General features: G+C 44.5%; 1 protein-coding gene across 2 annotated transcripts in view; it reads left to right on the top strand.

Moving 5' to 3' along the window:
* Window positions 1-11823, top strand: part of prrt3 (proline rich transmembrane protein 3) — an 88606-nt gene extending 76783 nt beyond the window's left edge. For both annotated transcript variants that reach the window (XM_033037150.1, XM_033037149.1), the window contains exon 4: window positions 5096-11823. In XM_033037150.1, the coding sequence (XP_032893041.1) occupies window positions 5096-7158 (2063 nt within the window). In that variant the 3' untranslated portion in view covers window positions 7159-11823. The remainder of the gene's footprint in view (window positions 1-5095) is intronic.
* The last annotated feature ends 3515 nt before the right edge of the window (window positions 11824-15338 follow it).

The following is a 15338-nucleotide window of genomic DNA, read 5'->3' on the forward strand; positions in this document are numbered from 1 at the left end:
AGGCACCATCCCTTCCCATGCTGTGGTCTCTTGTTACCACTGTCTGTGAAAGACAAGTTTCACTGCTTCAAAACTGCGGCAATTTCCCATGGATATTTACCATTTCTTTTTTACACAATTGAGTCTGAGACCACTCGATTGTTCCTTGATATCAAACTGTCAACATGTCGGACATTTATGTGATCAGGAAACTAATGATCTTTAAAACTTTTTTAATAAACTTGGATTTGAATAATTGGTAAAGTGATTTCTACCTTTGTGCTTCTTGTATGAATTACCAATGTCCAGGAAGCTTGGTATGAATCTAAGAGACGGTATGTTTATAAAAAATACAGATGTGTAATCTTTTGTGTTTGGGGATTAATCAGATCCCAAAATCAGATACAGGCGTGTGCTTTTTCTATTCATTCATGAGATGTGGGTGGCTCAGACAAGAGGATGCTGTGGAGAGAATAAACTAAAACACTCTGAACTCTTGACTGGGAAACATGACTCTCTTCATTGTGATGGACTCTATTTCCTTATGTTTTTCTGTTTAAATGGAAAATATTCTATAGGTCAGTGGAGGACAGTTGGTACGTGGGGGTTCTTGGGAGTGGAATTTTTGTGCAGAGTTATTATGAATGAGAAGGTACACAAAAATACTGGAGAAACTCAGCGGGTGTAGCAGCATCTATGGAGCGAAGGAAATAGGCAACGTTTCGGCAAAATAGGCAAAATTGTGTACCTTCAATTTTTCAGCATCTGCATTTCCTTCTTAAACACTTATTATGAATGAGGTTGGCTGTAGGTGGGCTTGGTGTTTGTGGAGTTTGTTTCACGTGACCTCGTTATGAGTGTGGCCTGCAACAGGGTTTGTTGCGGGCAGGACTAACTGCGGGCGGGACTTGTTGCGGGTGGGGACCGGGTGCTGGCGGGTGTCTAATGTCAGTAGAACCTGTAGACAAGGCGTGTTGTGAGGTGGAGCTTCTTGCAAATGGGGTGGTGTTGAGCTGAGCTTTCATTGGTGAGATGCTCCTGGCCCGGAATTCAATCTTTGGAGTTTGGTTGCTGAAATTGGGGGAAAACTCTAAGAGAAATTCACGCCTATTTTGGTACAGGACAACAGATTTTCCATTTAAATACAGATTTCCGATTCAACAGTGGAGAGCTGGTAATATTACAAGGAGGCACAGCTAGTAGAGCTGCTGCCTCAAAGCATCAGAGACCTGAGTTCAATCCTGACCTTGGGTACTGTCTGTCTGAAGTTTGCACGTTTTCCCTGTGAGAGTGTGGGTTTCCTCCAGGCATTTCCGTTTACTCTCGCATCCCAAAAGGCAGTAGGTTAGTTGGCCTCTGTAAATTGTCCCGAGTGTGCATCAACAAGTCTCCGGAAGCCAAGCTGGTCACAAGAGCGTAACATCAGAGCGCTAAGATGTCCCATAGAAACTATATGGAAACAAAGGGCAGGAAACTCTCAGCTGGTTAGACAACATCTGTGGAAAGAGTAACCAAGGGTCACTTTGTGAGGTATTGTACAAGGGCAACCATCCATGGTACCATTATCGAGAGTGGGAGGTTGAGGGAGATCTGATCAGATCAGCAAAATCAAAATAATTGGGGTAATTCTGAAGATTTAGATTTTATGAATTCATATCCTGTTTGGGTGAAAAGATTTAATCTAATATGAACTCTTTCCATTGGGGCGGGGTAGCCTAGGTGGTGCTGTGTAAGAATACTTGTATCCATTTCCAGCACGCTTCCGAAACAGTGAGGGTGAGTGGGTTATTCCTTGTAAACCCCACATCCACTTTCTCTTTTGCAGCCAGGTGCGTCACTTGTCAAGGATTGAGGTGGGGATGGGCAAATCATGTTGTCTTGTCGGAGTTTGAGTACAACTCTCATTGACTCCTTTTAAACAGGCATGAGAAGCTTAGAGTGAATCCCGACATCTTTTGCAAGCATTAGTTACAAGAGCATAAGGGGTGGCACAGTGGCGCAGCAGTAACGTGCCTTACAGCGCCAGAGCCCTGGGTTTGATCCTGACTACGGGTGCTGTCTCTACGGAGTTTGTATGTTCTCCCTGTGACCGCGTGGGTTTCTCCGAGTTTCCTTCCACACTCCATGGACATACAAGTTTGTGGGTTGATTTGTTTCAGTAAAATTATAAATTGTCCCTAGTGCGGAGGATAGTGTTGGTATACGGGGAATACTGGTCGGCATGGACTCTGTGGTCTTTGCAGGAGGTCGGGTGGGAAGAAGTGTGGTCTAGATAGTTGTGGGACTCGGTAGGTTTATACTACATGCCAGTCGTTAGTCTATCTCCTGTAATGGAGACAGAGAGATGTCAGTTGATAGTCCTATGATGCAGCTTTTGTTTAAACCGGCATCTACAGTTCCATCTTATAGCAAAGTTACAAAATTTTGAGATTTAAAAAATCAAGTCTGTAAATTATCCCATCAGATAAAGCATAAAAAAGAAGTTTAATTTGACACCTAATTCACTTTCATATCTTCAGTATTAAAAAAGTTATGGCCATTTTCATACTTGGAAATTAGCATCTTGTTCCCTATTGCTTTTCCATTGACTAAACACAAAAGCTGTGATCGAGGACAGTCAAATGGCCATAACTTTCTTAAAGATTAAGAGAACTGAAAGAAATTTTCAGTTATTATAGATTGAAGCATTCTGAAACAAATATGAAACTATCTTACTTAGATGAATTGAAATTAAAGCATATAATTAGTTAGTTACCTAATTGTAGCTAATTACAAAATTCAATTGCTAGATCTAAATATCTATCAATAGATTAACATTTTTAAATAGCCTAAATGTCCAAATAACATTCACACAAGAATTCACAATATAACATAATTTTTAAATCTCATTGTCATGGATTTATAGGCCAAATGGAAGGAATTTAATGTTTAATAGCTGTAAATTAATGGCCATTTAAATCAACTTGCGAGTGGGTTTTTCTGGAACGCGATCATTTGGAACATTGCGGTTTGCGGTGATTTAGTCCCCATATCAGCATGAAAAATACTGCCAGTTCGTATGAGGACTAAATCACCGTTTCGCAACTTAAAATGTGAACTAAAGGTATCTTAAGGACCACTTTTATACATAAAATAAACGGCTTTTGTTTACCTGTCCCCTACCTGAAATCCGTCCCCGTTGTCGGCATTGATGGCTTTAGAAGCTGATTTTAAAATGACTCCAGCGCTGAACTAGTCGGGCGATTTAAAAAATAAATAAATAAATAAATAATACACAGAACGCCCGTCGGAACGATTCTTCAGCAAAAGCTTGCACTCCAACCAAATATAATCCTGGACAAGGTAAGAAAAAAACACGTTTTAACCCCCCCCCCCCCCCCCCCCCCCCCCCCTCAAAGGCGCCAAAATCGTGCACACGGCCAGTGGCAGAATTGCAGCGCCGCTGAAGGTAAGTATTGTAACATACCTACATCTTACACATGCAGGCTTCTCCTGATGGGCTCGTAATGCTAATGGTAGGTACTCGGGACATCCGGTAACTCGTGACGTTTTTTCATCCCTGCAAAAAATGTCCACGAGTAAAAAAAATACTCGTGATGAAAAAAATTGTTACTTTTTATACCTGCCGTTAGCACTACGAGCCACTACGAGAAATCCATGAACTCCTACGGACCCGCTACGGACGTTCTCCGAGTTTGAATCGGGAAAACTCGGGAGAACTCGTGAATTACCTCGTACAGTGGGACAGAGGCTTTTGATTTTCGATCCATGCATTTTAAACCGGTTTACAATCTCAAGAAAGGATTGAAAATTAATCCTGTCATCTTCCTGAAAGGCTGCAGCAGGTCTTCTGGATGGTTTTTGATACAGGGTAATAACTGTTCATGTGTTCTGGCATTGTGTATTTTGGCCAAGCATGGCACAGATCATTGGCATTCATTATATTAGAAAAGTACTTGAGTAGTACCGACAGTCCGGTAGTTTCATGATCTCTAGTGTTGTTCTAGCTTCCTATTTACTCAACAACTTGAAATACCTGACTTACGCTGGTGGCCCATTTACATCTCTGGATTAGTGGCATGGGCTCTCAGTTACTAGTCCAATACCAATATGCTACCAGATCTCTGAGCGTATATTTAAAATACAGTTTTTAGAACACTTGTGTTCAGCTGACTTGCCCAGAATAGATACAGTTTGCCTCATCAAATAGACATGAGGGAGGAGGTGAACGCATCATTCAGATTTTCAGTAAATAGTTGAAAACCAACTTGTGAAAAATGATTTTGATGTTCAGCTTACAAAATGTTTTAGGTCTACTTGTAGATTACTGCAACTAAAATAACATTTGCAAAGTTAAGCCTCGACATAATAACTTTGGACTTGAATCACACAAAATGGCACCAGAAATATTTAGAGTGTATTGCCTCAGTGTAATATGTTTTTCTTACATTTTAGACTTTAGAAATACAGCATGGAAATAGGCCCTTCAGCCCACTGAGTTCATGCTGACCAGCGATCACCCCGTACACTAGCACTATCCTACACACACTAGGGAGAATTTACTATTTTACCGAAGCCAATTAACCTACAAACTTGTTCAAAAAGGAACTGCAGATGCTGGAAGATCGAAGGTACACAAAATTGCTGGAGCAACTCAGCGGGTGCAGCAGCATCTATGGAGCGAAGGAAATAGGCGACGTTTCGGGCCGAAACCCTTCTTCAGACTACAAACTTGTTCGTCTTTGAAATCGGAGCAGCCGGAGAAAACCCACGGGAAGAATGTACGAAGTCTGTACAGGCAACACCCGTAGTCAGGATTGAACTTGAGTCTCCGGCGCTGTAAAGCAGTAACTCTACCGTTGAGCCACAGTGCCTCCCCTCTTGTACTTAAGTATGATTCTGCCTCTGTATAATAAGATTTTTTACTGAACTGTGTGCAAAAAAGGAATTTCATTGTACCTAGTTTCATGTGACAATAACATGCTATACATAGCCAATGTAAATTTTTTATCCTTTAGTATTTTAGCTCTGAGAGGTGAACCCCTCCCCCTTACTAAAGGCCATGATTCCTGGCCATGAATCCCCACAATAATAGAACTGATGTTCTCTTTTTCAGGGACTGCCACCCGAACACCGACCATGAAAGTAGCATCCAACACTACGGCTGGTGTCAACACTACTTCTCCCAAAGGCCAGGGCCATCGCAATGGGCTGGAACACAAACAGATCATGCCAATCAGTGCCCACAAGCCAAATCACACTGCTGACGCCAGGACAACTGTTGGCAGTCGCTCAAATAAAATCAGCTCCCGTTTTGAACTCTGCCCCACACAGGATAGAGACTGTGCCATCAACACAACCTTCACCCAGTGGAAGGACATGAAACGGACTTTGGGATTTGCTTGGGAATTGCACATTTATGGGGCAGGAGTGCTGTTCGTTATCCTCATGGTGATATCACTTATTAATTTAATCGGCTCTCCCATCTTGTACATTCCTGACCTCGGCTACCTGATGGCGGCTCACGCTGTACTATTTGTATTGGCCTTCCTAAGAGCACTGTATCTATTTCTTGATCCATACGGCAGCAAAGCCAAACTGCCCCTGGTGAGTGGTTTGGTGTTGTACAACATCACGTTTCCCCTCCTCGTCACTACCTTTGGCATCCTCACTCTGCTCCTGCTGAAGATGGGGAGCCTTCAAATGCTCTCGTCGAAACTCCAGAGCCCGACCATCCTGTCCACAATTGCGTCTGCCCATTTTGTCGTGCTGATAAGCGGCGATCTCCTGTGCCTCTTGGTCAACCCCGCTGTGAACGTGGTCCTGCACGTCTTCTCCGTTTCCTGGGCTTCGTTCCTCTTCACCGCCTTCTTCCTCAGCTATCGCAAGCTCAAGAGTCGCCCTGAAACCTCCCTGCAGCCGATTCAGAAATCGGCCATCGGTAACGAAGAACCGCTCGATCAGCAGATTCAGGGGAGAGCATTAAAACAACTCCTAATCTCCACGAGGGTGATGGCAATCGCCGCTGTTTTGGGGTTCCTGTGTTGCGCTCTGCAGGTCTATGCCACTCTCTGGAATTATGGACTGTTGGGAAAGAAAGGGCAGTTCTATTGGACATGGTGGTTCCTTCAGTTTTGTTATCGAAGCTTTGAGATTGCAATGTCCATTGCCATGAGTTTTGTGGCCTCATACACGTTCTGCCAACAACATACCCGACCTGGCCACACCTGCTGGAGGAAGATTGTCCAATATTTCCACCACTACAGGAAAAGCGAGGTGCGTGACTACCCGAATAACTGCTTCGACTGGTCTTACGGAACGCAGGACAGGGTAACCAGCAACAACATCTGCAAGAACCTTCTCCGTAACCAGTCTGAGTCCATGCCTCTGAAAGCGATGAACGGTACCAACGGCGCCAAGCCTGCCAAGAGTTACCTCAGCAGCAACGGTTCCATTCTCTCGCTGGATCACAGGCCCAAAATACCCGTCCTGGGGCCCAAATCCCACAACCTGTTGATAGGCCGCTCTTTTACGAGCATCTGCATTGAGAAGGAGTCGGCTGTGTCCCTCACTGAGTTAGACCTGCGCCCGCCTTCCCCCATCAACCTTAGCAGAAGCATTGATGAAGCGCTCTTCAGAGAGCACATTGTCCGAGACAGCCTGTTTAACAATTCGAGTCTTCGACATGCCAGCCATCTAGCCTTAGAAGACTCTCGCTCTTCGTTTAGAGTGACCAAAGCTTCTGATCAGACTAACACTACACAGGCTCCGCTGTGTTTCCGACGCCGGAATAGTGACCCCGACTGCTTGTACAACATGGCCAAAAGCAGCTCGCTAAACAACCACCAAATGGATACGTCAAAGCAGTCCGTCCAGGAACTCGACAGCACCCAGGCATCCAGCAGGCTCCACCGATCCGCCTCCGGAAGCTCCTTGGACAGTATTTCCAGGACATCCTTCGGGATCCACTGGTACACGTGGACTCGCGAGCGTTCTTCAGAGGAGAGCGTGCCCTCTGCCGACCCCGCGAGCGAGAGCCTTCTCTCGCAAGACAAGAGTTTGGACAACCCTGACGTAACATTGAAGAGCGAAGACCTTGATCTGGAAGCACAAAAGAGCTTCATAGAGATCAGAGTAATTGACGATGTCAGCCTTACCAGCGATACTATTGAACTCTAACACAAATCTGATCTTCCTCAATTACACTGGAGGAAAGTAACGGATCTGCGTGAAGATAAGGTCACTGGCTTTATCAGTCATAAAAGTCCCATGTTCACTGTCACTGACTGAAAAATGGGGAGTGAAGATCAGTCGAGACTTCATCCTTATTCCATGAAATTTGACCAACGTGCGGTTGTGAAACCAAGTATGTACGTATTGGTACAAAGTCCTTTTCCCTGATTTATTAATGCACTAGCTTTCAAAACTCACCTTGTCTCAACTGTAGTTCATCCATGTGACAAACAGCGTGATTTCTGCAGTCCAATACGCAAGCCTGGGAATAACACAAACCTTAATATCATGGGGAAAGCAGATTAAGCAGAAATACTTACAGGGTGATTTTTATTGGTACTAAATAGGTGTCATTATTTTCTGTTTCAAAAAAACCCCCTCAATCTAATACCACTCTCCTTTAACAATGCCTGTTAAGATTTAGCACTTTATCAATCTGCCTCAGAGAGATCAAAATGCCAGATTTCCTATGGATACAGCAAGCTTTTTCCTGGACCACATCATGAGACCACAAGCTATTCACAATCGGTCGACCTTGCCATCAGCCCTTTCCGTGGAACATTTCTGTAAGGAGGAGGAAGGAGTTAATGTGTGCTGAAGCAGAATCCTGGAGTGACACAGCGTCGAAGGAGGCCATTCAGCCCATCGTGCCCAGATTGTGCCAGAGGCATGAGTGAGGAAAGCGAGTGAGAGGCAGAGAATCAATGAGGCAGAGTGAGAGAGGCAGGAAATCAAACTGGAATCGCAATCAATTGTGCCCTCATCTGGTGGATCTCACCACTGAATGGAAACAGCCACAAATCATTGCTTCTGAGCAGATTAGACGTATTCTTTGAAGGCATCACCAGATGTGGCCCAGTTTGCATCTTGGTGTTTACTCAGCTTGCATTGTATTCAGCAGTAGCTAACGTATTCGAAGAAAATCCAAAATGAATCTCCTTGGTCTGTTTTCACAGATGAAATTGAGTTAGAAATGTCAGTCATTTGTGTTTCACACATGCAATGAATTATATTCATTTCCCATCCATCGTTGACTTTAACCTTCCTTCTCGCAAATCCTTGCCTTTATTAAAAGGAACGGTTGATGGCAAAGCATTTATCACTCTGAACTGACAATGATTTGGCAAGTTTCCCCTGGCTTACACACGCCCAGCTTTACGAAGTGGCTTGATCTGAGAATCTACTGGGCCAGGGTTTAATGCGTAGTGAAGATGACTGATGTGAGGGGTGAGAAAGCAGGATGAGAGCTAACCAGAAAATGAAAGAATATCAAAATCCAATTGCTGACATGTATCCAACAGTTTTAAGCCCACAGTGAGCTTGCCCATATTAGTTCAAGATGGAGTTCATATGTCGTAGGAGCAGTATAGTGTGGGAAGGAACGGCATATCTTTAAACTGAAGATAGACACAGAATGCTGGAGTAACTCAGCAAGACAGGCAGCATCTCTGGAGAGAAGGATGATGTTTTTTGATCGAGACCCTTCTTCAGTAGGGTTGTATTCAGTAGGTCAGTAGACGTTGGTCAAATGACAGCAATTCTACTTTGTGCTTCATTTAGTTTCAACATGAGGTGAAAGGTATTGGACATGAAATTCAACATTTTGTAAACCAGCACCTCCAGTTCCTTGTTTTTAACACCGCAACATTCAACATGGCCGCGTGACTGGAATATGGAAAAATTCTCGGAAGGACTGTTCTGAGCCTCGTCTGCTTTGTTCAGGATGACTGAGGTGTCCTGCTACACCCCTGTTCCAGCTACCTACCTCCCCGCATCTGTGGCTATTGGTATCAATTAGCTCCAAGCACAGCAAACATCACTGTTACTCTCCGCAGTACCCCTACAGAATACAGACAATCAGGTTGAAGAGACAATCATCTTTGAACATTGCTGCATCATTTGGATATCAGTGTACACAACATCACCAATGCAAGTCAGATTTAATAAAATATAAATAGGATACAATGACATTGCTATAGAATCCATTGGAAGAATGGATAGAGACAATCACTTCAAACCTATGTTCCTGCTGCCTGAGGTGAGGAGAGGAGAAGATATCTCCAGGAACTGATACCTGGAGGAACTGACAGATATCTCCACAGATTTCTTCAAAGAAGATTGCAGACTTTTCTCCAGCCTTCCCTTGAAACTGAATGTGGATGGAGGACTTAAGAGAATACAGCATTATAAAGCTTCATTGGCCACCATGACTTGTTTTCGAATAGACTTTAAAACGTTTTAAACAAAAAATAAATGTTTGCAAAAGTCCCAGACACTGGGAAAACCTTAGTGCAGTATTTTCAAAAAAGCAATATTCATAGTTTGTAACGGCGGCCCAGTTAAAAACAAAAACAGCTGTTTACCATTTGCTTACCTTTGAAGTACAGTATTATATTTAATATGATCGGATGGCTCCATCTTTTACAATCATCAGAACAACGTGATGGATGGTTTGTTGGAGAGCTTTTCTGAAAGCTGCCTGAACAAAGACCCCTGGAAATGCACTGTTTGCATGGAACATAAACTTGCACTTACTTTAACTGAAGCTCAACTTCACCATGGAGGGAGTTGTTTGCGAGACTCTGAACTTCATAACCACAGTGCTAACGCCCTGTTATTCACTGCCAGCATCAGCAACTGTAGTTGGGGGTGAATCGTGATGTTGGCAGAAGAAACCTGTTCCGTTTGTCTGCCTGCCGTGCCAGAGGGATGCTATTGTTACTGAGCGTGTTATTTGGGGGAGGTGGTATAATGTGTATGCATGGAAGAAAGTGCATGAATATGTGTAGCCGTATGCGGAACAACGAGTGCATGGTTGCGAGTTAGTGGGGAGTTTAAACAGAACATGTCAGAGCAATCAACAGGTCAGACAGCATTTGTGAAGGGAGAAACAACATTTATGTCTGCCCCCCCCCCCCCCCCCCCCCCCCCCGGATGAAAAGAGGGTGGCACAGCTCTCGCAACATTGGGTCAATCCTAACCTCTGGTGCTGCCTGTGTGGAGCTTGCACGTTCTCCCCGTGACCGCCTGGATCTCCCTGGTTACTCCAGTCCCCTCCAACCTCTCAACAACACGCTGGTAAATTAATCGGCCGCTGTTATTTACCCCTGTGCAGTACAGATGAGTGGCAGGAAAATCAAAGAGGGGATTGATGGGGATGTGAGAGTGAATAGATCACAGGGAAATAAGTGAGGGAATGAGACTGGTGGAAATGCCCTGGTTTGATGAGCTGAACGACCTCCATCACGGCTGAAGAGAAATACGATAAAAAGTGCTGACCCTGAAAACGCCAAATCTGCTTCTCCCTCCATAGATGCTGCCTGTCTTGCTGAACATTTCAGACATTCGCTGCTTTACTTTTGGATTCACAAGTATTTCACTTTTGAATTGACAGGGAGATGGACGTTGATGGAGGGGTGAGAATGTTTGACTCTGCAGGATTGACAATAATGTGGGTGGCATGCATATTACAGTGAAGGGGGTGGGGAGAATATGCATGTGTGAGGCCTTCATATTTGGGGAATGGTTTTGAGTGGAAGAAGAAGGAAGAAGCAGTTCCTTTTTTTGAACTGCAGCTCATTTTTGTTCATACTCTTGCAGCTTGAATACGATTTTTGTGATATTCAAATGTTTAAGATTTAAAAATGCATTTTAACAAGCCAATGAGTTAGATATTACTGTTGGGTATAATTGTTTGTGAATATTTTTTCCCGTATATTCTCGTGAACAACTTTTATGCTGAGTTTATTAAAGCTGAATAGTTTCTCTGGGTAAAACACTGCAGTATTTTGATGGTTAATTTAGCAAGTGTTTGTTGAAGTCTGTGGAGGACCTTCATCGAGATAATGGATGCAAAATGTCAAACACTAATCAATAACATAGCCTAAATCCTTTTTTATTACATTAAGGAGCCTGCCTGCCTTCCAATTTCTATTCTAAAAGGATAATTTGCTCCTTGAACGATAAGCCTCCAGTTTATTTGAACAGTTTCCAGTTCAGCCTTTTGGCCAAAGTGACCAAGCAGGCCTTAACCTCTTCTATACCAGTTTAAGGCTTTTGATTGCATAACATACTGCAGATGAACTAAAGGTGCAATATCACTGTGTTTCAATTCCTTTAAGGTTTGTGCTCACAGGTTTGACGAGATGGATGTTGATCGCAGCATCCACTTTGGGATGAAGGCAAGTGCCACAGATGGCGGTCAATGTTATTCATTGCAAGGGGACCCCCAATATGAGACTGAGAGCCACGCTCTGCATGACTGCCATTAGAGACGATGAGTCAGCCATACTGACATTAACATGACAATTTCCAGCCCTGTGTGCTGGGTTCGAGTGCTGGTCCCGAAGCTCCATTAAAGGAGGACTATTCACTTGGAATTGTCTACAGTGTTGAATTATCCTAGCACTAATGTTGTATATTTGATGCCATGTTGATGGCATTTCTGTGTTCTGTGCAAACCCCTTTGTACAGATCAAGCACAGTGGTCATTGTCAAAATCACCTGTAATGATTCTATATTGCCTTTGTTGTTTTATAGCAAATTTACAAGACAGTAAAAGTATACTTTTTTACGTTTTGTTCACAAAATAAACTAAATGTTTTTGCTGGTTGTGCAGCTTCCTTCTCCTTATCTTCTGCCCATATAATGTAAATGCAGAATATAATTCATGAGAATGTGCCGAATCAATATGGGTGAGGTGTGTGTTCACACACATCCACTTTCCCTGCGTCTTAAAGGTGATTTACAGTGGACTGAAATCGAACAATGCTTCTCTATCAGGACAGGAATTTCTGCTAAAATGCTCATTGGTTTCCTGGCCAGTAGTCCTTTAGATTCATACAGCATGGAAACAGGTCCTTCGGCCCAACTTGCCCATACTGAACAAGGTACCCCATCTACAATAGTTCCATCTGCCCATGTTTGCCACCTATGTCTCTAAGCCAGGGGTTCCCATCCTTTTTCATCCCGTTTACCCCTGGCGACTTTAATAGCGCATAATGTTATTTCATAACCAAACACAGTCTCAATGAGAAAAAATATGTACAAATCCAAAATCAACAAATTTACCCCCTGGTTAGGTGAAATTTACCCCAGGTCGGGAACCTTGCTCTAAGCCTTTAGTTTAGTTTAGAGTTATAGCGTGGAAATAAGCCCTTCAGCCCACCGAGTCCGTGCCGACCAGTGATCCCCGTACACTAGCACTATTCTACACACTAGGGACAATTTGCAATTCTCATCGAAGCCTACAAACCTGTACATCTTTGGAATGTGGGAGGAAACCAGAGCACCTAGAGAAAACCCACTGAGCCATGGGGAGAGCATACAAATCCCGACAGACAGCACCTGCACAGGATCGAACCCGTATCTCTGGCACTGCAAGGCCACTGTGCCGCCTATCCATGTACCTGTCGAAACGCCTTTTAAATGTTGTTACTTCTTCAACTACCTCCTCGTGCAGCACATTCCATATGCCCACCACCCTCTGTGTGAAACAGCTGCCTCTCAGATTCCTATCTCACCGTAAACCTATGTTCCCTGGTTCTTGATTCCCCTACTATGGGTAAAAGACTCCCTGTCTATTCCCGTCATGATCTTGTACACCTCTATAAGATCGCCTCTCATCCTCCGATGAATACAGACCTAGGCTACCCAACCTCTCCCTATCGCCCAGGCCCTCAAGTCCAGGCAACAATCTCGTAAATCTTCTCCGCGCTCTTTCCATCTTAACGGCAGCTTCCCATAACAGCGTGACCAAATCTGAACACAATACTCCAACTGTGGCCTCACCAGCACCTTGTGCAGCTGTAACATAACATCCCAGCTTCTATACCCAAAACCCTGACTGATGAAGGTCAAAAGCCGACATGCTAAGGTTATCCTGCAACTTTCCTCGGATAAACTGACTCCATGTTGATCAATGGAAATCTTAGTTTTTGCAAGCAGGGGGGGTGGGTATTGATTTGTTTATTGCCTTGATTTTATTTTAATTGTTCCCTTTTCAGCCTTTCAGCCAAAATGACCAAGTAAACATTAATCTATGCAGATACTGCAGGTAAATTCAAGATGCAGTATCTCTGTGTTTCATTAGGACACAAAGTGCTGGAGTAACTCAGCGGGCCAGACAGCATCTCTGGAGAACACGGGAAGGTGACGGTTGGGATTGGGGCCCTTCTTCAGACGGAGCAGTGGGAGAGTCCGAGCGAGGGTCTGCTGGTGTCGGACCATAGCAGAGAGTGTAAATCATTCTCAGCGGGGATCGCTGGTCGGCGCGGGCCCGGTGGGCCGAAGGGCCTGTTTCCGCACTGTATCTCTAAACTAAACTAAAGTGTAGAACCCAGGGTACTGAAGGAGAAATGTACATTAAATCCTGGTTAGGTCAAAACTGGGAGGCCTGGGAGTGGAGCTGGATGCCACAAGGCACAAGATGGCAGCGCAGGCAAGTGTTGAAGAAGCACATGGCTGTGGCAGTGAGTCCGGGTCAGAACATGGTCATAGAGCAGGTGAGCAGCAGGAATCACAGAGGAGGAGCAGTGAGACAGGGTCTCACACACAGACAAGTTCTTCAAAATAGGCATAGTTTGAGGAGATTTCATAGGGGAGCAGTCAAAATGTAGAAACTAGGAACTAGGAACTGCAGATGCTGGTTTACACAAAAGGACACAAAGTGCTGGCAAAACTCAGCAGGTCAGGCAACTTCTGTGGAGAATATGGATAGATGAGGTTTCAATAGACAATAGGTGCAGGAGTAGGCCATTCGGCCCTTCGGGCCAGCACCGCCATTCAATATGATCATGGCTGATCATCCACAATCAGTACCCTGTTCCTGCCTTCTCCCCATATCCCCTGAATCTGCTTTCTTTCAGAGCTCTATCTAACTCTCTCTTGAAAGCATCCAGAGAATTGGCCTCCACTGTCTTCTGAGGCAGAGAATTCCACAAATTCACAACCCTCTGTGTGAAAATGTTTTTTCTCATCTCCGTTCTAATTGGCTTACCCCTTATTCTTAAACTGTGGCCCCTGGTTCAGGACTCCCCCAACATCGGGAACATGTTTCCCCCCCAATAAAGTGTCCAAACCGTTAATAATCTTATATGTTTCAATAAGATCCCCTCTCACCCGTCTAAATTCCAGAGTATACAACCCCAGCCACTCCAATGTATCAACATATGACAGTCCCGTCATCCTGGGAATAAATCTCGTGAACCTACGCTGCACTCCCTCAATAACAAGAATGTCCTTCCTCAAATTTAGAGACCAAAACTGCACACAATACTCCAGGTGTGGTATCACTAGGGCCCTGTACAACTGCATAAGGACCTCTTTGCTCCTATACTCAACTCCTCTTGTTATGAAGGCCCACATGCCCGTGCTACAGCTGTGCATACTTTGATCTGTTACCTATTCAACTATTTTAGGGCTAATTTGTAAATTACTTGAACCCGTGCCTTTGGTGCTCTTTTTAAATCTCCGTTCCCTCTGACTCACCTTCTTTCAGCCAATACTCGCTCTCGCTGCTTCTATCTGCTGCTTCTCTCCTGTCATAGATGGATCCCTTACGCACTTCTCCTCTGTGTCCTGTAGTTCTGCTCTTGCTCCCCCACCCCCAGATGGAACGAGGATAGAGTTCCCGTAGTCCTCACTCTTCACCCCACCAGCCTCCGCATCCAACACATTGTATTCTGATATTTCCATCACCTCCAACGTGATCCCACCACCATATAACCATATAACCATATAACCATATAACAATTACAGCACGGAAACAGGCCATCTCGACCCCTCTAGTCCGTGCCGAACACATAATCTCCCCTAGTCCCATATACCTGCGCTCAGACCATAACCCTCCATTCCTTTCCCATCCATATAACGATTCACTCCTTCCCATCTCCACTCCTTTCCACCTTCCCCAGATACCACACCTTCCACAACTCTTTGGTTCACTCTTCCCTTCCCATCCAAATCAACCAAGTCCCCAGGTACCTTCCCCTGCAACCACAGGAGATGTAACACCTGCCCCTATACCTCCTCCCTTGACACCATCCAGGAACCCCAGCATTCCTTCCAGGTGAGACAGAGGTTCATGCGCACCTCCCCTAACCTCATCCACTGCATCTGCTCTTCCC

The sequence above is a fragment of the Amblyraja radiata genome, chromosome 18, assembly GCF_010909765.2.
Source record: "Amblyraja radiata isolate CabotCenter1 chromosome 18, sAmbRad1.1.pri, whole genome shotgun sequence".
Taxonomy (NCBI): Eukaryota; Metazoa; Chordata; class Chondrichthyes; order Rajiformes; family Rajidae; genus Amblyraja; species Amblyraja radiata.